At 50.2% G+C, this 26,977-nt stretch overlaps 2 protein-coding genes across 2 annotated transcripts in view; both read left to right on the top strand.

Annotated features, from left to right (window-relative positions):
- Nucleotides 1-26,977, top strand: part of LOC135916895 (acyl-CoA synthetase short-chain family member 3, mitochondrial) — a 61,222-nt gene that overhangs the window by 21,339 nt on the left and 12,906 nt on the right. The window contains exons 12-14 of the mRNA XM_065450338.1: nt 1,430-1,511; nt 1,582-1,704; nt 2,598-2,697. Of these exons, the coding sequence (XP_065306410.1) occupies nt 1,430-1,511; nt 1,582-1,704; nt 2,598-2,697 (305 nt within the window). The remainder of the gene's footprint in view (nt 1-1,429; nt 1,512-1,581; nt 1,705-2,597; nt 2,698-26,977) is intronic.
- Nucleotides 14,940-17,954, top strand: LOC135916893 (uncharacterized). The gene is made up of 2 exons (XM_065450335.2): nt 14,940-15,982; nt 17,948-17,954. The coding sequence occupies exons 1-2, from the start codon at nt 14,940-14,942 to the stop codon at nt 17,952-17,954; spliced, it is 1,050 nt and encodes a 349-aa protein (XP_065306407.2).

Raw genomic sequence — 26,977 nt, 5'->3', positions numbered from 1 at the left:
GCTATGGAAACGCTATGGAGCTATGGCAACGAGCTATGGAAAGAAGAATGATGGGTTTAGCGTTAAGGGATAAGAAAAGAGCAGTTTGGGGTGAGGGAACAAACGCGAGGTAATGACATCTTAGTTGAAATCAAGAAAAAGAAATGGGCATGGGCAGGACATGTAATGAGGAGGGAAGATAACCGATGGTCATTAAGGGTTACGGACTAGATTCCAAGGGAAGGGAAGCGTAGCAGGGGGCGGCAGAAAGTTAGGTGGGCGGATGACATTAAGACGTTTGCAGGGACGACATGGCCGCTATTAGTACATGACCGGGGTTGTTGGAGAAGTATGGGAGAGGCCTTTGCCCTGCAGTGGGCGTAACCAGGCTGGTGATGATGATTATGACGATGATGATGATGATGATGACACTCTCGATACGATTTATGGGCGATACTCTCGATAAAAAGGCCCGCACCATTCAGCTCACCAGCAGGGTAGCCCTGAAAGCATCGCTGGAGCGAACGCAGAGAAATATTCCCCTGCGGATACATCGCTGGCCGCAATTGAATCCCAACTAGAACGTTGAGAGGCCGTGATCAAGACCAGTAGCGGAGATATTGAATAAAATGTTTTATCTGGCATTCCCAATATATCGGGTAAATGCCCTACAACAGATTTTTAAAAATTTTAAACTAAAGTAGTAGGCATAAATCTTGCGACAGCATTTATGGCGCACCCTGTAAAGGAGAAATAATCAACTACTCTTGTACTTTAGCAGATCGAGCTTGCAGCACCATTTGCAGTTATAACTTTTGCATTATCCCGCTAAAGCAATAAACGGACAGCATAAAAACTATTCAGTTTCACCGAAAGGGCGAAACAACGAATGCGATAGCAACATGTTAGAATATTACGTGAAATGTAAGACTAGTAGCCGTAGCGGCAGTGTGAATTGAAGAAAACGCTAACTGTCTAAAAAAAATTTAAAAAACGAGCTGTTGCGCTAGAGATACCCCGTTTGAAACCTGCCATCAATCAATTTCATGCGTGTTTATTTATTAAAGCCAACGTATTTCCTAGCGACTTCCCCACCACATTTCCGTATCGGGTATGCTCCAAACCTCTTTCCTGGGCCTATCCCGGAGGTAGTCCCGCAATGTAATTAGTTAAGCACTATTTAGATGAATTGTTCATTAGTCCAACACGCATTCTGATAAGCATAGCACATTCGGTGTGCGTGCGCCAGTTAGCTCGATTCAAGGTACTGTTTGATTTCTCGTGCGGCAGGTATGCAATGTCTGCCAATTCGTTGAATCCAGCCCAACGACTAGAATTGTGCTATAGCTGCCACGAGCGACTTAGTGCATATATATAGTCTAAAAAAAAAAATACACCTGGTATGTTTGTGTGGTTGACGTGAATATGTGGTTCGCGCTTTTCCCCGTAGGTTGCCGATGCCGCCAGGAGCCCTGTCGACATTGTTCAGAGCAGACGACGTTTTCTATGTCAAGTACTTCGAGAAATATCCGGTGAGGTTTACAGGACACGCGCGTCCTGCACGGCAGTGCGAGGCTATATTATAGGACGCGTCTCTCACAGGGCTACTACGACACCATGGACACCGGCATGCTGCATAAGAACGGCTACGTCAGCATCTTTTCTAGGAGCGACGACGTCATCAACGTCGCCGGACACCGCCTGTCAACGTCACAGATTGAAGAGGTAGGTTGTTCGTTGGCCATTTCAGGCTGTCAGCAAGAGAGGGCCCACACTCGATACTTCAACATTAAGAATAATAATAATAAAGAAAATAAGAAATAACAAAATAAAAATTGCAACTTTGTGCGACCAATTAGAACGAAAAGATAATAATAATCAAGAAGGTTCAGAGAGAGCGACACGGTTAGGAAGAGAACAGAAACTGTCAGTAAAGGTTATCTTCACGGTGAGCACATTAGTATTTTAACAAACAGGCAATGCAGCTTCGTAAATTCACTTTGAGGGCGTCTGCGGATTAATTTGACGTCGGGTATTCTACAAGAGAGCGTGGAAGCCTACTCCATTGCAGAAGGGTGACAGATGCCTATGCATTCGGGAACCGACATGAAAAAAAAAAGTTTTTGAGTACCTCAGTTCAGTAGGAAAGATCATTCGACTGTTCCTTAAAGCGATATATGTGCGTATCGTTCAACAAAACCTGGCAAACCACGTCACAATGCTACTTGGCCCGAAATTTCCATTGCCAAGGCTGGCGTGACGAAAGCGGTGACGTCAAAGTCACTGTTGCTTACTCGGGAGCATCCCCATTAGATTCTATGGCAGTCGGGCCAGGTAGCATGACGTCATGGATATGAGTGCACAGGCCTTGTGCTATCTAGGTGGTGTTGCTATGTGTGCTGTACGTTTTCTCCTTGTTCACATCCCCTTTGCGCTACCCACCATAAGATACACGATATAATTGCCGCGTGGGGTAGTCGGACGGAGGTCAAGAACCGTTGTGACGTGCCACAGCAATGGCGCCGACTGACCGCTATGTAAGCGGTTGCACATCGTGAACGAGGAGTATGTGCACTGAGCTCTTCCGCGCTTTCCACGCATGCTTCCCTGGCGCGAAGGCCATCATGAAGCACGACGGCGTCGCGGAGTGCGCGGTCATCGGCGTTCCGGATCCGATCAAGGGAGAGGTCCCGCTCGCCCTCTTCGTTGTCAAAGATGGTAAATATGGCGTCGAACTCATCCCGCGTTCTTGTTCTCCTGTTATCCGCAACGGGGTAAGACACGTTCCTGCTGCAAAAAAAAAGAAAAGATAAAGAAGCTGTAGACGCGTCTCGGCTTATTGTAGTGGAATGCCTAGATGTACATAGTATGCACGCGACGTCACATCCGCTGCTGTCGTCTGCTTCCGCCACCTTCCGCCATCTTGGGGTACCTTATCAACAGGCACGAGCATAGGCCTATAGGTTCCCCAACATGGCGCTGCCGTAAACCGTAAGTCGCGAAGTGTAATTGAATGACGTACGTGCATACTGTGTATTCCCCAAGACGAAACCGTAGTGAAGGTTCACTTTCCAGAAGTGCTGTCGAGGCGTTTAGAATGTTCAGAGAAAAAACAAAGGTAGGGAAGAGATGGGGGACGATCGTCGCTGGCTAATGATACACCTTTGCGAAATAAAGCAGGGATAGGCACAGGGATATAGAGTACGATTATGGTAACGCGCAATTAAGCATAGCTCGCACAGGCTGACTATATTAATAGCCTCTCCTGCTCAAAGCCGATACCATTATAAACCACCGTAACCACCATTAGCATCGTTTGGTTCTTTCGAGATCGCGTCACTGCTTTAGAAGAGGTATTGTCGTTTACTTTCAAACTATGGAGCGTACCACCCCAGAGGACGTACAAGCGGTAAATCTACGTATGCGTAAGCTTCCGGTGTTGTAGCATTTATACTTTGTGAAAACTACAACTCGATTTCAGGAGTTTAAATTTTTACTTCAAAAAAATTTGGTCTTATAATTCGGTGTGAATTTGGTTGCGTGAAAATGTGCAAAAGTTGGTTGAAACCATCAGCGTAATATAACCCATAGATGCCGACAAATATAAAGGAACAGTTTTTTTTTTTCGGATGAAATGACAGGGTCGGTGCTTTTTTTTTTTCTATGCCATCTGTCGTGACCCTGCATGCATTGGATAACAGATAGCAATAACTGTGATTGAACTCCAAGCGGGAGTACGTCGACCCCTTGAACCTGTGTGATCCGAAGCGAACTATGACACGACAAGCCAGAGCGCCATATCCTGTCCAATTTACAGGATCGTACAGACCATACAGATCCTGTACGGGCTCGTTCACGTTTATAGGAATTGCCCCGGTATAGTACCACACCGTAAAACGGAGATTTTACTTTGACGTTCCACCGGTCGATAAGATGCCTTAGGAAGATATCTATTAACGAAAGCTTGAGCCGCAGGCTTTGATTGCAAACTTGAAGTGACGTGCAAGAGAGAGAGAGAGAGAGAGAAGGTTGAGCTGTGTTAGTAAATCACCCGTTTACAGTAACCCACGCCTCAAAGAGAGAGAGAGAGAGAGAGAGGCGACAAGCTAAGCAGAAAAAAAAAAAAGAACGAAAGACAGGTGGCGACGCCGCATGGATGTTCGCGCACCATCTCGCCGGGACGTGACGGATTTTGACGGTGTCTGCTCAAGCCTACTTATTGCTTTTATCGATAAAGATTGACTACATTGTTTTTTAGAACAGCCGCCAGAGATTGGACTAAGTTTCAAGAGCTTTTACTGAACCACAACGGCCCGAATAGGAAAAAGAAGGTATTCAAAGATCCCTGACGTCACACTGAGGTACCGGTGCTGCGGTTCATTCAAATTCATTCAAATAACTTTATTCAGTGCCCTGCGATTTAGTGGGGCGGGCCTGGACCCCGCCTAGGTTTCAGCCAAGGGTTGTTGGCCCTTGCCAGCTTCCTCGGCTCGCTGGACGGCCCAGAGTTGGTGCTGCAGGTCGGAGCTGAGCAACGCAGACTCCCAGCGCGCGCGGAGGCTGTCGCTGTTTGAGGCTGCATCACCGTTACCCTGCATTACAGCCGTACATTCCCATAGGATATGCTCGAGGGTGGCTCTAGAGTTGCAATGTGTGCACTTGTCGGTTGGGTATAAATCTGGGTGTATTAGGTGCATGATAGCTGGACTCGGATAGGAACTGGTCTGTAACTGCCGCCATTCTACAGACTGGTTTTTGCTTAATTTTGGGTGCGGTGGCGGGAATGTACGCCTCTGTAATCTATGGTGTTGTGTAATTTCGTGAAATTTGGTCATTCGATCTTCCCACTCCCACTCATTGGTAGTCGGTGAGGCGGGGCTAACCGAGGCTCGGTCCGTAAGTTCTCGAGCCATGCGGTGCGCCACCTCATTGCTACCGTCTGGTAGTGTGTGAGCGCGTGTCCAGATGAGGTCGATATTTTTGTCGCAGTTATTAGCTTATTTCAGGAGTCGTAGTGCCTCTGGGGAGATTCGACCGTTGGCGAAGTTTCGTATGGCCGTCTGGGAATCACTGATAATTACGCCTGCTCGTGTTTGTGCCATGGCTAGCGCAATAGCTATTTCCTCTGCGGTTTCTGCATGTAGCGTGTTAACTGTAGCGCTCGTCGTGCATTTTCCCTCGCAATTTATCACCACTGCTGTGTAGGCGCGCTTGTGTCTGTATCTAGCTGCGTCTACAAATGTGGTGTCCTTGCTGTTACCGAATTTCTTCTGTATATTGCGTGCTCTTCTTTCGCGTCTACCCTGATGGTCGGTAGGATGCATATTCTTGGGTATTGGAGGGATGGTTATCATGTCTCTGATGTGTCTGGGCATATCTACTTTGACGCCATGTTGGGTATGATACCTTATACTATAGGCGATCTAATATTTGCCTGCCGGTTTTAGTTTTGGACAGGCGTTCGTACTGTGCTATTCGTTGTGCCTCGATTAGCTCATCCAGTGTATTGTAGACCTAGCTGCAGTAGTCTATCGTTGCTGGTGGTGATGGAGAGTCCGATTGCTTGCTTGTAGATTTTTCTTACTAGGCAGTCTAATTTGTATTTTTCTGACGAGTACCATCGTAGGTACGGTGCCACGTATACTATTCTGCTTATTACGAACGCTTGGACTAGTTGAATCAGATTGCCTTCTTTCATTCCACTATATTTGTTGGCTATTCGCTTAAGTAGCCGCATGATTTGAGATGTTATGTTGTCTAATTTGCGTATGGTCTCTCCATTGTAGCCGTTACTTTCAATGTTGAGGCCCAATAATCTGATCTTGTCAACCTTGGGTATGGGCATACCTTCTGCCGTAGTTAGCTGAATTTCCGGATTGTTTCGTTGCTCGCAGTTGCGTGGTTTTCGGCCACGTCGTGACGGTACATAAATGAGGAGCTCAGATTTCTCTGCCGAGCACGCCAGTCCGGTTCCTGTTAGGTATTGTTCAACTGCTTCTATGGCACGTTGTAATGTGTTTTCAACCTGTCCATCGTTGCCATCGCTCACCCAGAGGGGGATATCGTCGGCGTAGATGGTATGATTGAGGCCATCGTTTTCGGCGCGAAATAAAACAGCAGCAACAAAAATAAATAAGATCTGACCTATTTTCTATTTTAATAGTCAACTTATCGTCGCGAAATTAACGAGAGTTTTCGAAGAATACATCATCAGTTTGAATTGGTTGTTCCTCTTTAATTTATGTGACCGGATTCATCAAACGCCAAAGCGGGACAGGAGGGAAAGGGGGGGGGGGGGTTGTCAGAGATACAACATTAATTACATTCAACATTTATTCCACGTTAGGTTTATGTGAAGGGAAAAATCTTTTCTAAGCTCTTGAGTAAATTTGCACTTGCTTTCCGGCATTATTCCACGTGCTTCCAACACCACATTCGTCACAAGCAAGACGCCGTCGCCAGTGCACTTTGGTTTGGCTACGCCGCGTAAGTCAATGCATCGATAAGTCCATTGTGGCTGGATCGAGAAAATGTACGAGCCGTAAAAGTGGTTGTGCGTTCTTGGACGGGTGCAATCTGATAACCGCTCGGAAAGCGAGCCTTTCCCATGACCTCGCGTGATTGACGAGAGAATCGCGCTCTCGTAAGCAAAATGGCCATCGTTGCCAGCCACCCGAAGGCAAGCGAACGGTTCGCTTTCCGAACCGTTATGAGATAACAGGCGCTGTTGCCTCAATTCTGGCCATGTTTCGCTATGTCGCCCGCCTCTAAAATCCTTTCTTTAAGGTAGCGCCACCACACGCCAAAAGCGAATAGCCGATTCGGCACCACAGGGCAGGTATTTCGGAACAACTCTCGAGGTCCGGATAGGCAAAAAGTGGGACAAAACATCGTCCCGCAGGTAAGCCAGGGGACACCGGGACCACGGCGGTAAGAACGGGACATGTCCCTCTTAGACCGGGACGTCTGGTCACCTTTAGTGCCCCTTTAAACTGTCATAAATATCGGATTATTAATAGAGACCTTTAGCCTGTCCGCCATTCCGGTAAACGGGAGCGGTTTGGGCGGATTACCAGATGGTCGGGGCGTAAACGTGAGCGGCCAGAGTGGTGCAGCCGCCTGGTAGCGTAGAATTCAACCAGACAAACACAGAGCTAAAACTGCAGTGCCCCACTATATCCTGCTTCGCTACTGGCGCAAATTTTTGGCAGCGGCGTAATTGTGAACACAATCACGCCACTGTCGAAAATTTACACCAGCAGCTAAGCAGAATATAGTAATTAGCTTTGTGTTTGTGTCGTTGAGCTTTGCGCCACCAGCTGGCGCCACCAATCTGGCCGCTCACGTTTACGGCACCGCTAAACCGGCAAACCGCCCGCGCTTGCCGGAATACCGGACACGCTAAAAGTCTCTAATAAAGTAAACGTTGCCTAATTAATCAACGTAAAGGAAAGCATGGCGACCTTGTAATGCGTACAATAGGATTGATTTGTGTCCTTTAGCGAGATAGATCATCAATGAGGTACAGACGCCGTAGTAAATGGTTCGAGATTAATCTTGGCCAGCTATCCTAGTGTTTCTGTATATCGGTCCCATCGCAATGCGACCGGGGATCGAACCAGCAACCTCGTGCTCAGCAGTGGAACGAACGCCATGGCCACTGGATCAACGCGGCCAGTCTACGCATGCGTACGTTTTTAATGGCATCGAGAATAGAATGACTTGCACGATCGCCGTAATGCGACATCAGAGAGTGATGATATGTGGCCTAAAAAGGCGAAATTGGGATTCTTGTAGTCCTCAGATTAATGCCAGTTTTATATTACACATTTGGTTTAACTTACTGATTTTAGCCGAAAAACTGTCGCTGTACGCCGATCTTTCGATCGGCTGAATTGGGACAAGTCGAAATACTTTGCGGCTAAGCAAGGGAAAACTTTCCTTATAAATGATATAACGATGTCTTTAACCATGATAGCAGTATTATTAGCTTAATTTTCTTTGTAGTCCTAATTAAAATGTATTTAGTACCGGTTCTGCTTGTTCAAAGCCCAAGCGGCGCTAAGCAACGTTTACAGAGCTGAGGTTGGCGCCAAGTGAGCCTTAGGACAAACAAAGGACTCCGAATCGAAACAAGCTCAGAACGGCTCACGTCGAAAACACTCTGCGACGATTGTAAAAGTTGGTCAGCTTGACGAAAATTCTGTAAAAAATGCTCATGCGATCATTGGCCGTAATCCGGTTTCTCGTCGCATTCACAACCTGCCCTGCATATAGTTTTCATCCCCCCCTTTTTTTTGCACAGCCACATGCTTAAAGTGTTTCAAACTACTCCGCCCCCCCCCCTTTATTTTTTTATTTGCTGCGGCCTCCTTTCGTGCCAGGCCTTGCAAGACGCCATTGTGTCTGACGAGGTGGCCGAGTGGACGACTTCCGGCCACCGAGCGTGACGGACGTGTGTTTCATGGGCTCCCAAGGAGCGGCTTTAGCGGCCCAGCCGGGTCGCGGTATCAGGAGCACTGAAATGCCTGCCCAGGATTATGAAATGGTTGTTCCGCATCTGCCATCAGGTTCGAGTGTTTTGAACACAGTATTTTTGCATGGTGATGTCTCCGCCAGGCCTTATCGCGTCGAGCATTTTCGCGACGCCCTAGCGCGTCTGTCATTGCTGCCGGATGTGGTTGCCCTTGGGGCTGTAGGGGTTGTAGTACGGGACTTCGGGATGAAAACCCCAAACTTGGGAGGGATTTATTCTACATTATGTACAGGGACGGTGAGCGTCCAGTAACATTAGTACAGTCATTACGGGCCGGCAGCAACTCGGACGCTGCGGCCCGCGGCAAGAGGTTCGAGAGAGGTGAAACAGGGAAACAGGGCATGTCCCAGAATTTCAGGTCTCTCTGGAAGGCTTCTTATCCTCCTGAGACCCGGGATGCATTTGGGTGCACAGATTTTTTCCAAACTTTCCGAATAAATCAGTAGGGTTATGAAGGTGAAAAGTGTTAACTATTTTTTCAACAGCCCTGATAGTTTCAGCTTAGCGCGATGTCCAATATATTGGACACTGGGATGCTACCTGTCTTTTTTCACTCAGCGCGCACGTAATGACGTAGCGCAGATATTGCGCTCAAACTCGTGTGCAAAAATATTTTATTAACTGGAAAGGCAAAGTAGGAAATAAAGTACATAAAAAGAGCATTCCTATACTCAACAAAAATTTTCGCACTTGTGTTCACTTCCTGTGGGCAATTCCAAAACACCTTTTTGTCCTTGGTGATGCAGAAAAAGAGTCGACATTTAGTGCAAAAGAACTTTGTTTTCATGTCGCAGCCCTGTAGTCTGCATCGCGCAGCGTTTGCAGTGTCTACCAGCATTTAGCAGTGGGTAGTGCTCTTTTCTTGGGGTTCTCGAGGAAACACAGTCGAGCCTGCTTTGATGGCAGATGCCACTTGGCTTCGTTATCACTCTCCGTTTCATCCTGCTTCTTCCCTTGAGCCACGAGAGTCTCAGCAACAGATTGGCGGAACTGCACATATTTGAGTATTTCTTTCCGCTGTTTCTTCAGGGAGCGTATGTCCTGCATGTACTGCACCCAGGAGTTGCTGAGGGCAATGTCGAAGAGGTGAAAGATGGCTCTGACTATACACTTGTTGACGCGTGCTTTTATCCTGTAGTAACTTATCGTTCGGTCTGCCTTGTCAACACCACCCATGTTGACGTTTTACATGCGCACAATATCTGGTAGAGGGATTTGGATGTTTTTTTCCGTACGAGACCACCTGCGACAGGCGTCTTGCGGGACCTAGCCACGGATTAAAAAAAGAAAAGTTATCGGCTTAATTCATCAGACACGCGAGGTCGGTGCCCTAAAGAAAAAAAGTGACGCGATTTCGTCCGCAAGCCGCTAAATGCCAACAGTAGTCGCATGCTGTTCATAACAAGGCTATCACAAAAGCGCGGTCAAAATAACCGGGTTGAGTCCTAGCGTCCAACGTAATGGACACGCCAAATAAAAGGAAGCGTAAAAAAAGTAAGCGCGCGAACAGTTTAAATTTCGTATTCTGCGCGTACGCTGTTGTATTACCTTCAATATAAAATCAAAAATATACCCTGAAAGCAGGTAGAAATACGAGAAACCGTGCTTACTTCTCCGGCAGCTGCCGTAAAACGCCGCGCCGCTGAATGCCGCCACTGTGGAACTGTTTCGGCGGGAATTTGAACGATGTATTTTCATCAATGCTGCATAGATGGCGCAAGCAGGTGTCCAATAAGTTGGACAGTGCGGTTTTATGAGGATGAAAGCCTTGTCACAGGAGTACTGTCTCATTTCTGAATGTCCAATATATTGGACAAATCCCCACAGCGGGGTCTCAGGAGGTTATAAGCCCTTCGAGCACTGCAAGTCACGTCATGTTTGACCAATGGGAGAGTCCACTCCGATGACGCCACTTGCAGCCAATGGTAGGCGCCCGTGTCGTGGTGTCACACCTGGCGGGGCTCTCTGCTGTCTTGCCTCGCAGACTGGCAATCCACTTGTAGGCTGGAGAAGGAGCGGGGTCACACCTGGCGGGGCTCTCTGCTGTCTTGCCTCGCAGACTGGCAATCCACTTGTAGGCTGGAGAAGGAGCGGGGGGGCGCCCGTGCACCTGCTTCATTGTCGGATGCCCACCTGCTCCCGGTGACTCGGCTCCGCAGTGGTGGCAAATGCCTTCTTCAAAGACGAAGGGGGTCGATTGCGCTCCATTGTCCCAGGCCCCCTTCTAATCCCGGCGACGCACGAACTTGTTGCCTTAAACTTGTTTGCTCGGCCGCTTCTCTGGAATGCGCTTTCCTGCTTCCGCATTCCTCAATTAGCTGTGCTGCCACTCGAAGCGGTTTGGGGAACTCGAAGTAGCCTCAGGAACCAGCTCCATATCTAACAGCTCGTCCTCGCCCCGGTTGTTCTGAATGGCCGGTGAACTCAATTCGCTGGCCAGGAGGAACGCTGAAAGAAGCTGCAGGGTACTGGGGTCGAGCCTCGTTTGACGAACTTCGGGATCCTAGGCCCTGGAGAACAAACGTCAAACAAACAAAACAGCACAGCGCTGCACCACGCGTAAGCGCAGGCTCTTCACCCCTGACTCGCCAGACTATTACTGAGTCAAAATCAACCCTGATCTTTTAGTTCCCCAATTTTGACAACAGTTCCAACCACCCTTCCAAACAGCTATCCATTTCTCCTCGATTGCCGACAAGACCAGAGTACTATTGTTGTTGCAAAACAAAAGGGTCGTCGACGATGCAAACAACAAATGAAAACAGCCGAACATAACATAAGTGGCCTAACTACACGAACAGCATGTTTCCAATTTATCGCAGTGGCGTACTTATCGCACGTAATGGTGCCACTGAACAATCTGGTCAACCTCACAAGTACGTAATCACAAGTGCACCAGCCTTGTGGTCACTAAACAGAACGCGTACTTGCATTGTAGGCAAACTTTTCATTCACGCTTACTCACGTTTCTTTCCTGAAAGTCCTACAGGACACGTGACATAAACGAACAATTAAACTTGCGGGACTTACACACTCCGCAGAACCCTTAAAATAATGCGTCTTAATAACTCGTTCCACGCATACTTATCAGAGAAGTCAGAATACGGCTGCCCTAACACACACGAGCAACCCAGTCATAAAGTCTGCTTCTTTCCGTCCACACAGGACACGCGCTAATGGAACTAAGAACGCTTCTCCGTGCAAATCATGCACTCACTGAAAATCTACGCGCTTAACCTTAGAAAATTCAAAAACACTTAAAAAGAAAGAAGGTTAAATAACACACACGCGCGTTACGATAGGCCTCTCAACAATAACCTTGACCCTCAGGTTACTCACACACACAAAAAAAAGCCTATCTACTTATTAATGAGCATCTCGCGAGACTACATGTTTACACAAAACGCATCTTTCAAATCTCGGAGCTTTCTCAAACGAAAACAAACAAAGCTCAAACCTTACACATTGAAAGAAATCCTAGTCTCAAATCGCGAAATTTTCCGATGCTCAAAAATAAAACCAAATAACACGTTTTGCTTCTACGGAAGCTCTCTTGGCCTTCCGTTCCCGATTGCTTACGACTGGCTCATACTTTCAGCCTGACCCGCGGTGGGCGAAGTTTCAAAGCTACTCTGGCTGCCGAGAGACAACAAAAGGGCTGACTAACTATCAGCTCCCCCAAGACGTTACGGTCTACTGCCAATTTGCGTCCCCGCGCCCCGCTTTCAACAGGACCTCGACTGACCGCGTCGCTACTCCCCACCTGGTCTCGTCCTGCCACCTTGCGTTTCTTCGAACTGCACGCTGAGCTGTGAAAAGAACTACGGAACGACGAGGAGCTTAACTGCCTCGTGCCCTTTGTCCGCGTCCGTGCAGAACATTCTTCGCGGTCCCCTTTTGACCTGTGGCTCGAACGTTCTGGATGCGTCAACATCGTCCTAGACGACCGCACCTTCTTCCTCGCGCCCTGCCCTTTTGGGTTTCTCGCCATCTTTGGCGGCGCTACATTAATTACCGACTTTCGGTCTTTAACGCGCTTCTTTTTACGGCGCTTTCTCTTCGCACTCACTTTCATGTCGCCTCGTGCTTCGTGCTGGCCGGTACACATTTCGTCGGCCCGGATCGGCCTCTTACCCGCACAGTCCGAGTGATTTACATTTAAATCTACTCTCACTTTGCCTCGACTGGCGGACAGCCCAACCGACTCTGGCACAATGCAGCAGGCTTTACTCGAGTAAGACAACTCGCACTCTTGCGAACTGCCCTCTACTACATTGCCCAGCGCACGCTGTGAATCGGCACACAGCCCGTCGGTATCGATCGCTGTCTCACGCGCACAGTCCGAATGATTATTAACTGAACCATCCCTCTCTAGGCTATCTAGACTGGCGGAGAGCCGCACCGATCCCTGAACAATGCAGTTGTTTTCTCGTGAGCTACGGAGCTCGCCACCCCGAGAACTATTCTCAACTGCATCGTCCAGCTCGCACTCCACTTCTGCACGCACCTCTGGCCTGACATGGGTGCTCGCTTCTGTCGGGTCAGAAGTACCCTTTTTTTCGCTAGCAACCTCGCTAACCTTACCAGCGACGCACACACGCGGTAACTGTGCCAATTTGTTCGCAGCTGGCCTAGCTGTCTCCACAGTCATCTGTTGGCACAGCACCTCGTCGCTCTCACTCTGGCCTTTAACGGCCTCTATTGCCACTAAGGCATCGTTAGCAGCTAGCCTTTTCCCTTCGCTTATGAATCGGCAGCCAATCTCACAGGCACTACTCTTATTGTCGGCTTCTGGCGAAAGTCCGCTAGACACTTCCTCATTATTTCGCTCTGTACTACCTACAGAATTTTCAGACAGCCGTTCTCTCTGTGCCAATAACTGATCACAATACTGTAGCTCTTTGATCAGTGCTGCCTTCTCTCTCTCATACTTTTCCTCTCGCTCACGTTCGCGTGCCTTCTCACGTTCGTGACGCTGACACCTAAGAGTAAGTTCTTGAAGCTCCTGCTTCCGTTCATTCTCGCGTTCTTCACGCTGACGCTCACTCCTAAGCTCACGACGCTCTCGCAAACGTACACGACGCACACGCTCCCGTGGCTCCTGTATCACCTCCCAAGCAAGCCTAATACTTTCATCATCATTGCCACTATCGTTAATCGCCTTTATGATAGCTGGCGTTTCCATCCGTTCGTCCGCCTCAACTCCCAAATCGTCGCACACCAACAACAAGTCTAACCTCGTCAACCTTCTAAGATCCATGGCAGCTGCCCCGACCGGTGGTTAAAACTGTTTTCCTTATTTAATTTGTGCAAACACACAATGCATCAAACTCCCGATTCCCAGAACTATCAAAATTGAACACACAACCTTTGAGTCTGGCGAATCATAAGGAAAAAAACCACGCGCTCACTTACGGTTGCAGCACCCTGCCATCCGGTTCATTTGTCCGCTGTTCCCGGTTCCTTCCGGACTCCCTGGGTCGAAGGCTCGCTCCTTCTTCGATACTCCCAGTCTCTTCGGACCTCTTTCGACGAAGGCTCTCTCTTCTTCGCTCTTCCCGGTTCCTTACGATCTCTCTGGACGAAGGTTGATCTGTAGCGCTGCCACCAGCTGATGCATTCGGAGGCGATCCTACCGCTGCCAACCAGATGTAGGGGTTGAAGGACGGGACGTCGCGATGAAAACCCCAAACTTGGGAGGGATTTATTCTACATTATGTACAGGGACGGTGAGCGTCCAGTAACATTAGTACAGTCATTACGGGCCGGCAGCAACTCGGACGCTGCGGCCCGCGGCAAGAGGTTCGAGAGAGGTGAAACAGGGAAACAGGGCATGTCCCAGAATTTCAGGTCTCTCTGGAAGGCTTCTTATAAGCCCTTCGAGCACTGCAAGTCACGTCATGTTTGACCAATGGGAGAGTCCACTCCGATGACGCCACTTGCAGCCAATGGTAGGCGCCCGTGTCGTGGTGTCACACCTGGCGGGGCTCTCTGCTGTCTTGCCTCGCAGACTGGCAATCCACTTGTAGGCTGGAGAAGGAGCGGGGTCACACCTGGCGGGGCTCTCTGCTGTCTTGCCTCGCAGACTGGCAATCCACTTGTAGGCTGGAGAAGGAGCGGGGGGGGGCGCCCGTGCACCTGCTTCATTGTCGGATGCCCACCTGCTCCCGGTGACTCGGCTCCGCAGTGGTGGCAAATGCCTTCTTCAAAGACGAAGGGGGTCGATTGCGCTCCATTGTCCCAGGCCCCCTTCTAATCCCGGCGACGCACGAACTTGTTGCCTTAAACTTGTTTGCTCGGCCGCTTCTCTGGAATGCGCTTTCCTGCTTCCGCATTCCTCAATTAGCTGTGCTGCCACTCGAAGCGGTTTGGGGAACTCGAAGTAGCCTCAGGAACCAGCTCCATATCTAACAGGGCATATCAGATGAACCACCTGTGGGCCGTTACTTTCAACAGCGAAGGAGCGAAGGCAAAGATTCTGCAGGCTGAAGCTTTCAATGTGAAAGACCACCGCTGCGTGGTTATTGACCCGACCAACCGAGGTGTCAGGCTGAAGCTGTTTTGGCTGCTCCACGGTGTGCAAGACGACGACGTGCGAGTGGCATTAGCAGCGTTCGGAAAAGTGACTGAAATAACCCGCGATAAATGGAGGGTTAAAGGCTGCGTCGACAAGGCTTCAACAACACGGTCGGTTACACTGAAACTGAAGGTGGGTGTTACCATCGAGGACTTGCCCCATCAGTTGCGTGTTGGTGAGGACGTTGCCCTCGTCCATGTTCCTGGTAGGGCTCCGCTCTGCCTTCGGTGCCGTGGAAAAGGACATATACGCCGTGAGTGTCGGGTGCCACGCTGCGGGCTATGCCGGCGTTTCGGCCACGATGAGAGCCAGTGCGTGCGTAGCTACGCTAATGTTACGGGCCAGGCACGAAGTGATGAAATGGCCGAACACCTCATGGATGAAGCAGACGCGGTTGAAGCAACCCACGGAAGTGAGGGAGATGATGCCACCAAGGAGTCAACATCCAAGGAAACCGCACCCGCACCCCGTGCAGATACCAGCCAAGCCGGTAAGGACCAAACCCAGCCGGCCGTCGCATCAAAGCCAGCGTTCCATCCGGAAAAAGCGGATAGCGTGACTGCTGTAAGCCTGGTTACGACTGGGCAGCAGGACGACATCCAGGAAGTCGCCGATACCGAGATGCCTGCCGCGTCAAGTGTACCAGTGAAGCGGGCTCACGAGGATTCGGATATTGGTGGTGGTGGAAAAACTTTATTAATTATTGAGAGGGAAGAGGGGAGTAAGGAAAAGGGTAGGGTGGGAGGGAAGCGGTTGGGTGGGTCCCTATTCCAGGACACCAGTGATCCTGGCTACTCTCTCCGCCTGGTCCAAGAGGCCCCTTTGGGCCCCCAGCCCCGGCCGGGCGAGGAGGATCTCCCACGGCTCCCTATTGTAGGCAAGCATCTCAGGCGAGTTCGCTTCTCGTGGTCTTTCTGTACATTCCCACGTCACATGTGGCAGCGACGGCCATGCACCGCACCATGGACAAGCGCTGGCATGTAGTGTGGGATTTATGTGGTGTGCTCTTCCCAAGTGGGGATAGGTGTGCGTCTGTATTCGTCTGTATGCGCGGGCTTCTTGTACCCCCAGTTGCCGATGCGGGGGGGCAAGGCGCTCTCTCGTGCGACGTTGGTGTTCGAGGATGTCTCGGGCTGTAAGTGGACAGTCTTGGAAAGGGCTGTGGTTCCCCGCTCGGTTTGTGAGTTCTCGAGCTAGGGAGTGTGCCCTCTCATTGCCTGGGATGCCCTCGTGTCCTGGACACCATATGATTGAATGCTCTTCGTGGAGCGCGTCGCCTAAAATTCTCAGCGCGATTCGTGGCAATCTGCCTTGCACGTACATTCTGCATGCTGCTTGAGAGTCGGAGATAACCAGTGCCGAGTGCCCGGTGCTGTCGCTGTGTTTGATTGCCATCGCGATTGCTGAAGCTTCAGCAGTGGCTGTGCATGTTGTATTTATTGAGGCCGTTATTTCGGCTCTTTTCCGCTGGGTGTTGCGAACTGCTACAATGACGTGTCCTCTAGCAGTCCGAGCGGCGTCCGTGTATTGCACTTCTTGATTATTTCCAAAGCTTTTGATGAGTTGCTTGGCTCTGGCTTGTCTTCGGCCTTTGTGGTATTTGGGATTCATGTTCTTTGGTATCGGTGTGGCTTGTATTTGCTTCCTGATGGGGCCTGGTATCTGATGGATTTGGTCACTGCAATATTGCGGTTTCACCGAATATCTTAGTTCAGTCAGTAGTTGTTGTCCGGCTTGTGTGAGACACAGGCGCTCTGTCTGATTTATCATAACCGCTGCCTTGAGCTCTTCAAAGGTGTTGTAAACTCCTGTGTCGTGTAGTCTTTCATTTGCGGTGTTCACCGGTAATCCTAGCGCCACCTTGTACGCGCACCGTATGATCTGGTCCACCATCTTGATTTCTGTGCGATTTAAGTTCTGATAGGGAAGAGCATATGTTATCCGGCTGATGACAAAAGCTTGAACGAGTCGTATCGTTTCGTTTTCGCATAGGCCTCTCCCTTTCTTTGTGATTCGTCCTATTAGTCTTGCTATTTGCTTCGTTGTCGCTTTCAGGGTCGCGATAGTGTGATCCGCTCGCCTGTTGCTTTGGATCCAGAGGCCCAACACACGAACCTTGGACTTTTCTGGAAGCATTCGGTTCTCTAGTTGGAGGTGTAGGTTTGGCCTGTTACGGTAATTTCGTCCATGGACTCTGACCCATTCCGACTTTTCTGGTGCACAGGCCATGCCGTGTTCTGCCACGAAGTTTTGAACGGTGTTGATGGCTTCTTGTAGGGTGCTTTCTTTGTGGCCTAACGATCCCTTGTGCATCCATAAGGTGATATCATCCGCATAGAGCGCGAATTTGAGATCTTGGATTTGATGCAACCTTCTTGCCAAATTGTTCATGCCAATGTTAAACAATAATGGTGAGAGTATAGCTCCCTGTGGAGTTCCTTTGTTGGGGAGATTGAGCTTGGGTGATCGCATATCTTCTAAACCTATCGTGGCAGTCCTACCAGTTAAGAAGGATTTCACGTAGTCAAAAATTCTCTTGCCGCATCCCATTTTTTCTAGTTCCTCCATGATGAGCTTATGCGACATAGTGTCGAATGCGCTCTTTAGGTCCAACGCCACCACTATGTTTTCTTCACCAGTCGCCACGTTGTTTATTACTTCGTCTCTTAGCCTAAGGAAAACATCCTGTGTTGACAGATGTTTGCGGAAACCATACATGTACACCGATAGGAGGTTGTGACTTTCGATATAATCAGTTAACCTGGTGAGTATCACTTTTTCAAACAGCTTCCCGAGACATGACGTTAGTGATATTGGTCTCAAGTTCTGAATAGTTTTCTGTTTTCCCGGTTTAGGGATTAGGACTATGGTGGCTTCCTTCCACTGCTGTGGAATGGTACCAGTTTCCCATATGCCCTTGTTGAAGTAGTCGACTAGTCGTCCGAGTTGCTCATTGCTGAGGTTGCGCAGCATTGCATTGGTGACGCCGTCCGCTCCGGGTGCTGTGTTTCGTCTGATGTCCTGCGCCGCTGCATACAATTCGGCAACCGTAACGGGCTCATCTAGAGGTTTGTTTGCCAGCCCTTTGTAGCTGAGAGATTCGACACTATCGCCCCCTGTGTTAATGTATTTCTCCCTGAGCGCTTGGATCAGTTTATCGGTGTCACCTTTGTATTCACCTACTAGGGTGCGTATCGTTCTCGCTGTTGCCGTCTTTGTAGAGTCCGGGTCTATCATGCTACGTAAGATAGCCCATGTCTTAGCGGTGGATAGCGTCCCTCTCAGTGAATCACAAAATTGGAGCCAATTTTCCGCTTGCAGCTCTCTGGCATACTCATTTGCTTGTTCTGTTAGCGTTGCTATTCTTGCCCTAAGTTTTCTGTTCAGTCTTTGAGTTTTCCAGCGCTTGGTTAAGCTACGCCGGCCCTCCCACAGGTGCAGCAGATGTGGGTCTACTGCAGGTGTTTTCGCGTTAATGGATATGTTTCGTGTTGTGGCTTCGTGCGCGACTTTGAGTTCCTTTGCCCAGTCCTCAGCTGTGTTGGGGGGTGTTGTGGACATTGGATATTTTCTGTATGCCGTCCAGTTTGTGATTCAAGCCTGCTTTGGTGGAAGTTTGAGCCGGGGTGTGGTCATTGAATAACTAATAATATAGTGGTCACTTCCCAGATTTTCGTCTAAATTTCTCCATTGCCCATCCGCTATGTTTAGCGTGAAGGTTAGGTCGGGGTAGGTGTCCCCGCACACGCTATTTCCTAATCTAGTGGGTGTTAGTGGGAGAGTTACTAGTTCTAGATTTTGGGGGTATCTCGTCGGTATCCCCAATGGGTGTGGGGAGCGTTGAAGTCGCCTAGGAGTACAAATTTGTCTTTTCCTTTCAGGTGGCCTAATGCGTATTCTATAATTGCCGCAAAGTCCGGTCGACGTTCTTTGGGAGGACTGTATACGTTACAAATAAAGGTCTTTGCTCTCCCTTTCTTCGATGTGTGTATTTCAATGATTTGGTGCTCGGTTGCGCATTGAGCGACATAGTGTGAGCTCACCGCTATTCCTTTATGCACTAATGTAGCAACCCGCGGGTACTGCTGATTCGTAACTGTGTAGTAATCCCTTAGCTTGACTGTACCCTTTCCTACTTCTTGGAGGCATATAATATCAGGTTTGCTGATGGCCGAATCGATGAAAGTCTGTAGCGCTGCCGCTCTTCTTTGGAAAGAGCGGCAGTTCCAATGCCATATCTCAGCGGTGTCTACGATTCTGGGTGTTTTACTGGCCATTGTTGATCACGCTTTCGACGTCCGTCGAGTCCGAGATTATGCCATTCTTGGCTTTTCTAGCCGACGGTGCGCTGGGGTTGCTATTCGCTCTTTTACGCAGTGGTCTTTGTCGGGCTAGCGTTTCTTCCACGTATCCTTTAAGTCCCTGTAAATCAGCGTATAGTTGTTCTTGGAAGTTTTGGATGCTTTGCATCTGCTGCACTAGGAGTTGTAGTGTTTTGTCCTTAGTGGGTGTCACTTTCGTGTGTTCTTGTTGTGCCACATGTGTGGGTTTTGCTTGTTCCGCCTTAGCTATGAGTTGGCTTTTAAGTGCGGCGATCTCCAGCCTCAGTTCTTCTAAGCTTCGCTTGAGTTGCCTATTTTCTAATACAATTTTTTGGTATTCTGGGTTTGATGTTATGGGAGCCGTGGTACGAACCATCCCCGCCCAGCTCACCTTGTTGTCGGTGGGTTCCTTCTTCCTTGTTGGAGTGGGAGATCTTTGCCTGGACCCTGTAAGAATGGGCTGGCGGTGGGAAGTGGGGTGGTCTGAAGAGTCAGAGTCCTTATGTCGCCTTCGTCGCTCTCTTGATCGGGATCGCTGTCGTCGTGGCGACGCCGCTGGTAGGTCTTCTTGTCGCTTTAATGGTGGCCATCCGTCGTCGTCCGTTTCATCTGTGTCGTACCACCGTGGCCTTGGTACAGACTCCTTGATCGGAGTTTTGAGTAGTCTGGAGGAAGACTTCCTATGCGTTTTGTTGTTCTGCCGTGGCTGTTTGTACCGTTTCTTGCAGTCCTTCGAACCGGCAAGATGCTCCTCTCCACAAGTGGAGCAGGTGGGTTTACATTCGTGCTCTGGCTGTGGCTCCTTAGTGCCACATTTGCTGCATACTGAGGTATGGGGCTGAGGGCACACGTCCGTTCTGTGGCCTGTTTGCATGCAGGCGTTGCAGAATTGTACGGTGTTCTTGAATGGGTAACAGGGTATTTCTCCTCCCATGTAGTAGACAAAGCGTGGTATCATGGGGCCATAGAAAGTAATGACCGCTGTCTTTGTTTCCCCAAGCATGCGCGCTCGTAGTATCTCCACTCCTTGGGTTCTGATGCGCAGGTTGGCTTGGAGTGTTTCCGGACTCGTGTGCGGTGCAAATCCGTGCACTACACCTTTCTTTGTGTCTTCTCCGGCCGTCACGTAAGCGTTCACTGCGTGTTGTTTGCCGTTGATAACGAGCGTCGTTATCTTCCTGACTATATCTGCTACCTCTTGTATGGGGGTAGATATGATAAAGATGTTTGATCCTGGCTTTAGCCGTAAAAGGAAGTGTTCCCCTCTCACCTTCCTTTGTGTGGCCATGATGACCGCTTCGGAAATCTGCGGAGCCGTCAAGTCTTTAATTGGTAGCCCTTGATGTGGTCGGACTATTATTTTGAAGTCTTCCTTTGGTAACGGAGGTAGTCTGTTGACTCGTGGCTTTTTCTTCATCGGCGGCTTCTTGGCTGGTCCGAGGTGCTGGCTCGACGAGTCGTGGGCACCTCCTGCTCCCATGGTTTTTCTTCCAACTCTTGCGAGAGCCTTCTTCTGGCGAACAGTTAACACCGTTTGCCAGTCTCCTGTGTCCTCCTCCTGCCCGACGCGTGTGACGGGCATATCGGTGTCTTGTAGGATGATACTATCCCCTTCGTCGGTGTCTTGGTACTCCATTTGTTCCCGGTCCTGGTCCGAGAGCGTCGCTCGTACTTTTAGTGGTTCGTGCGAGCTTGAAGCTTCAATGTAGTTTGGTTTAGGCGTGCTCGTCGTAGCGTTCGTCGCCCCCGTGGGCGTCGCAGCTGCGGACGCAGCCGGCGTCTCCATCTGTTGCGGCAGCGCGCGCGGCGTCTCCCGCGCAGCAGCCACCGCCGCCGTAGTCGGCGTTAGTGTTAGCAATCTGCACACTGTTGTGCCATTACCACAAGCCCGGATCCCGAATCTGCAAGATGCAGAATCTATCCTGCGAGCGCCATAATTCTCCCTTCACCAGTCAAGATGCTGCGCCTTCGTGCGGGAGAAGCCTCGGCGGAGCAGCGTGTTTTGACGTGTCCGCGTGTGCCCGACGGCCCGGCGCCGCACCTCCCTTGCCGGGAGGTCACCGCGCGCGCGAACTTTGAACCGAGTGGCCAGCGCGGTCGCTGGTTGGACCCTTCGGACGACCGTCGTGTGCTGACTTTGTATTGGGCCGTTTGAGTGACAATGGGCCTCGGGGATTATAAAAGCAGCGACACGGCGCTCGAAAACAGGATCTGCCGACCCCACCTGGAGAGAGGGTCGCTCCCGACTGGGGTGAGATGTGTCACGCGTTTTCGCCGGACGCCGTCGTGCGAGAACAGTCGCGTTTGTGTGAGCTCTCGGCCCCAGTGCCGATCCGTTCATGTCCTGTATGATAACCTGTATATAATGTATAAAGTCCCTTTTGTTATTCTCATCGACGCCAGGCTCGGAGTCTTCGCTACCAACGCTCTGTCACGAAACGGGTGAAGAGCGCTACGGGACCACAAAGCCGTAATCGTGGTGCAGCGGTGCAAGTTCGGAACACTGGCGGCACCGGTTGGATGTCGTAATACTGGTGGCACCGGTTGGAAGTCCGTAACACTGGTGGCACCGGTTGGAAGTTCGTAACACTGGTGGCAGCGGTGGGATTGACCGGCATCAGCTACCTCGGCGCGGTGAGTGCCTGAAGTTTACCTCAAACACCAGACTTTCTCTGACACAGGTTATAGTAGCTTAGGGAAGGATTTGGTGTTGCATTGTGATAACCTTGTGTGTTTCAAGCCTAGTAAGAGTGTTTTGGAAACCAGGGGATGCTGAGGGGGTAAACAGGGCAGTGTGTGAAATACTTGCATATGTCTTACTAGTAGCATTATAGTAGCGTTCGGCAGGTATATTCAAAAAGGGTAAACAGCAGGAGGACAGTGTGAACGATGGAGAAGTACAAGGTGAAGGAACTTCTCGAAATTTGTGAGGAGTTGGGCATTGAGTTGGGCTCAACCAAAAGAAAGAATGCGATCCTTGAGGTCATGAGGACTGGGGACGTAACGGCTGAGGAAGCCGCAGAGGCCTGGGCGGATATCAATGAACGTCGGGAAAGGGAGGAAAGGGAGAAGGAACGTTGCGAGCAGGAAAGGAGAGAACAGCAACGTCGCGAGGAGGAAAAGAGGGAGAAGGAACGTTGCATGGAGGAAAGGACAGAGATTCGTGAGCACGAGCTTAAAATGAAAGAGTTGGAGACCCGAAATAGCTCGCCAGCGCCTAGTCTCACTTCTAATGTTCCCAGAATACGCGATCAACTTCCACCCTTTGTCGTCGGAGAGGATATGGCCAAATACCTCGTGAAATTTGAGCATGTGTGTGAACGGAATAGCATTGAGCGATCCCTTTGGGCACAGAATCTGTTAGCGTTGCTTCCTGGGGAGGCATCAGACGTAATAACTTGCTTATCGAAAGAGGCGTTTGAGAGCTACAGTGATGTGAAGGAAGCGCTACTGCGGAAGTACAAATTGTCGCCCGAAGCTTTCCGGCAGAGGTTCCGGTATGCAAAAAAGGGTAAGGAGTCGAATGTTGACTTCGCGTTTCGTCTAAAAGCCGACTTGGTGGAATGGCTGAAGGGCGAAGAGGTTTACGACGACCGCGACAAAATTGTCGAATGCATCGCGTTGGAGCAGTTCTACCGTTGCATTGATGAGGATGTCCGGCTCTGGCTGCAAGATAGGCTAAAAGAGGTTAAGCTAAACAAGGCAGCAGAGTTAGCGGAAGAGTATTACACACGCCGCAGCTTGCACAGCAAGGCAGTGCGCGTAGAAAAAGCTGATAGGAGAGATTGGTTTTCCGGGAAGCCCGACGAACGGAAGCAAATCACGCGTCGCGAGTTTCGGGACGACGAATCCCTTACCAAAGAAACTGTAAGGGAAGGACAGAATGCATCTCAGAATGATGACGATGGTCCGAAACAGCGAAACGAAATGACGCGTTCTTTTGAAAAACGGAAACCGTTAACCTGCTACAATTGCAAAAAGCAAGGGCACACCGCTGCAAGCTGCCCAGAGAGAATTGCTTTTGCAACGATACAGGAAACTCGCAAAAACATACGTCTATTGGAGCCCTATGTGCAGGAAATTAAGGTAAACGGCAAGAAGTGCCGAGCACTGCGGGACTCTGCAGCAACTATGGACGTTGTTCACCCATCTTTCGTCTCCTCGAGTGATTTTACGGGAGAGTGCGTTAGGATACGGCAAGTGGCCGAGAAGGAGAGTGTCTGTTTACCGATCGCAACGGTTATCATTGAAGGAGAGTTTGGGAAACTTAACACCGAAGCCGCTGTGTCAGCCGCCCTCCCGGAGCAATTTTCCTACCTCTTCTCCAATAGCTCGGAGCAGCTGCTGAGGGATCAGGGCAAATCATTCTTTGCCGACGTGGCGTACATGGCCCCCACGCGATCCAAAGCGCGCCCGCTGTCGAGGGAACTTGACTTAGCGTCGGTGAGCGAAAGGCGGTGCGGCACACGGACCGATCACGGTAACTTGAGTGGCGAGCAGTCACGGGAGAGGCAGAGCTCGGAGGCTGGCCTAGACGAGCGGGTCCTGGAGGTGAGTGGGAGTGACGCGTGCAGTGCTAGCCGCGATAGAGACGCGACGCCGCAATTAGGCGACGCGGGCTCCACACTCGCTCCGGTTTCCGCCAGCTGGCAGGAGCAGGCTGCAGTTGAAAGGGAAACTCGGATTCGCGAACAACAGGAAGATTGTTCACTAGCCGATCTGAGGAAGAGCGTCAAACGGGGAGTGAAAAAAAAGGAGGTTTCATTTGGCAAGGAATCTGGCTTATTGTACCGCCGCTACACGGATAAGCAGGGTCGCAAATATAAGCAGCTTCGGATTCCGCGAAAATATCGCCGGGAAAAATGAATGACCTCATTTGCTTCCTCAGAAGTATGTTTTCGGTCCAAGCGATTTCAAGGGGACCATTCTATTTGTAATTATTATTGCTGATTAATAATTGTTTCTATTTTGTTGAGTTGTTAATTTGAAAACTGGTTGTTTCAGCCTTGTGTACTAGATCGTACACCTGCCTCTTGTTGCAGCGGGAGAAAAAAGGGGAAAACAATTTAGTTAGGTTGATTTGAATTATGGCCTTGTCTGGTGTTTGACGGGAGACAGAGGGCACTTGTTCGTGTTGGGTGTTGCCTTTTGCCGGTCGGTTTTGCAAGCTGCAGAACGACCAAGCGGGACCAGTGGCGAGAAGCAAGGTCTTAGGAACGACCCGAGCGGAGCTGGTCAAGGTGCCTTGGCGACGACGTGGTGAGCAGAGCTCCTGTCCTGGCGAGTCGGACCTGGGCACGTGAGGTTACCTGGCGTCCCGACACTGGACGTGAACTTGGACGAGCCTGACGAACGTGCGCGCCTGGCATCCGAGCCACGTGGAGGTAGCTCGTCTTCCCGGCGCCTTATCTGAGGGCGGGGATGCTGTTGTGCCATTACCACAAGCCCGGATCCCGAATCTGCAAGATGCAGAATCTATCCTGCGAGCGCCATAATTCTCCCTTCACCAGTCAAGATGCTGCGCCTTCGTGCGGGAGAAGCCTCGGCGGAGCAGCGTGTTTTGACGTGTCCGCGTGTGCCCGACGGCCCGGCGCCGCACCTCCCTTGCCGGGAGGTCACCGCGCGCGCGAACTTTGAACCGAGTGGCCAGCGCGGTCGCTGGTTGGACCCTTCGGACGACCGTCGTGTGCTGACTTTGTATTGGGCCGTTTGAGTGACAATGGGCCTCGGGGATTATAAAAGCAGCGACACGGCGCTCGAAAACAGGATCTGCCGACCCCACCTGGAGAGAGGGTCGCTCCCGACTGGGGTGAGATGTGTCACGCGTTTTCGCCGGACGCCGTCGTGCGAGAACAGTCGCGTTTGTGTGAGCTCTCGGCCCCAGTGCCGATCCGTTCATGTCCTGTATGATAACCTGTATATAATGTATAAAGTCCCTTTTGTTATTCTCATCGACGCCAGGCTCGGAGTCTTCGCTACCAACGCTCTGTCACGAAACGGGTGAAGAGCGCTACGGGACCACAAAGCCGTAATCGTGGTGCAGCGGTGCAAGTTCGGAACACTGGCGGCACCGGTTGGATGTCGTAATACTGGTGGCACCGGTTGGAAGTCCGTAACACTGGTGGCACCGGTTGGAAGTTCGTAACAACACGTGTGGCGGGCACGTCCTGGCCGTTGTTTACGAAAATACGAAGGGCTCACCGCTAACGCTGGTGTGTACAGAGTCCTTAGATGTACCCGAATCACGTATTGCACACGAAATTCAGCACATCGTAGGAAAAACTGGTCAAAAGATAGAAAATCACGGAGCTCCATGCAGAGCCAACCACTCCGCTCGGCTCCACCTCGGCGTTCGGATATTCAGGAACCGAGATTGGTCGGTGAACGCGGCGAGGAGCCTCCGCCGAAGGCACCTTCAACGCGCCGCGGACCGTTCAAGCCCAAACCGAAATTGCCACCGGAACGCAGTACTGCGTCTGCACTCCCTCCGCCTTAGCGGAGGCTTCTTTTGCCACAACGGTTGAAGCCCGGTCTTTGATCGGGTCAGTACTAAGCTCAAACGCCTTAATTGATATGGTTTCACCCTGTTTGATGTGTGAGTAGACTGATCGGCGTCTCCCTTTTCCTTAGATGGCTACCAACCTCACGTCCAGCCTACGTGTTGCTACGCTTAATGTAAGGGGCCTGTCGGCGCGTAGAAGGCAACTGCAACTGAACCGCCTTCTGCTAGAAAACGAAAGAGATTTGCTCGCGGTTCAGGAAACTAAAATTGAAGACGAAGAACAAACAGACAGAATGGTAGCGGTCTATCGTAGCAGATACAGCGTTTGCGTATGTAATGCTGTTGGAAGAGCGGGTGGATGTGTTATTTTTTTAAGAAATGGTATTGGGGCTGTTGATACTGTGTTCTCGAGTGAAAGTGGGCGCCTTGTAATGTGTGATTTTGAATCGGATGGAGTGGCTTGGAGAGCTGTGTGTGTATACGCTCCGAATGCAATTGCTGAAAGGGAGAGTTTCTTCCGACAGGTGAAGCCTGTGCTGCTTACTGAAAGGCGGGTGATCTTGCTTGGTGATTTCAATTGCGTCTGTAGACCAGAGGATAGGACAACAAACCGTTCCTTTCGAGATCGGAGCGCCGAGTTACTTTCCGAAATTGTAGGTGAGCACGACCTTGAAGATGTAGGCTTGATATCGACGCATGAAGGCCAGGCAATGTACACTCACTTTCAGGGAGGCAGTCATGCTAGATTGGACCGTATATATATTCCTGTCGAATGTTCGCTGTTATGTTCTGACTACCAGACGATCTATGTCTCTTTTAGTGATCACTGCCTAGTCATGGTTACAATCGGTACGAAGAGAATAGCTGCGAAATTTAATTGGGACTTGTGGAAGTTTAATGATAAATTACTGGAAGATGAAGAGTACGTGACTAAAGTCAAGGATTATATAGCGAACATGCTGCGAAGTAACTCCGGAAGTTTTACGCAAGTATGGGAGCAGTTCAAATGTGATATTAAAATAGCCGCTATTGATAGATCATGTGCACTCCGGCGAAAAGAA

This window comes from Dermacentor albipictus, chromosome 3 (assembly GCF_038994185.2).
Source record: "Dermacentor albipictus isolate Rhodes 1998 colony chromosome 3, USDA_Dalb.pri_finalv2, whole genome shotgun sequence".
In the NCBI taxonomy this organism is placed as follows: domain Eukaryota; kingdom Metazoa; phylum Arthropoda; class Arachnida; order Ixodida; family Ixodidae; genus Dermacentor; species Dermacentor albipictus.
Note: the sequence above shows the minus strand (reverse complement) of the source record. Positions and strands in the feature narration are given on the sequence as shown.

Bases quoted from the DNA above. Each gene is read 5' to 3' on its own strand.
- LOC135916893 (XM_065450335.2), top strand. From the start codon at position 14,940: ATGAACCACCTGTGGGCCGTTACTTTCAACAGCGAAGGAGCGAAGGCA.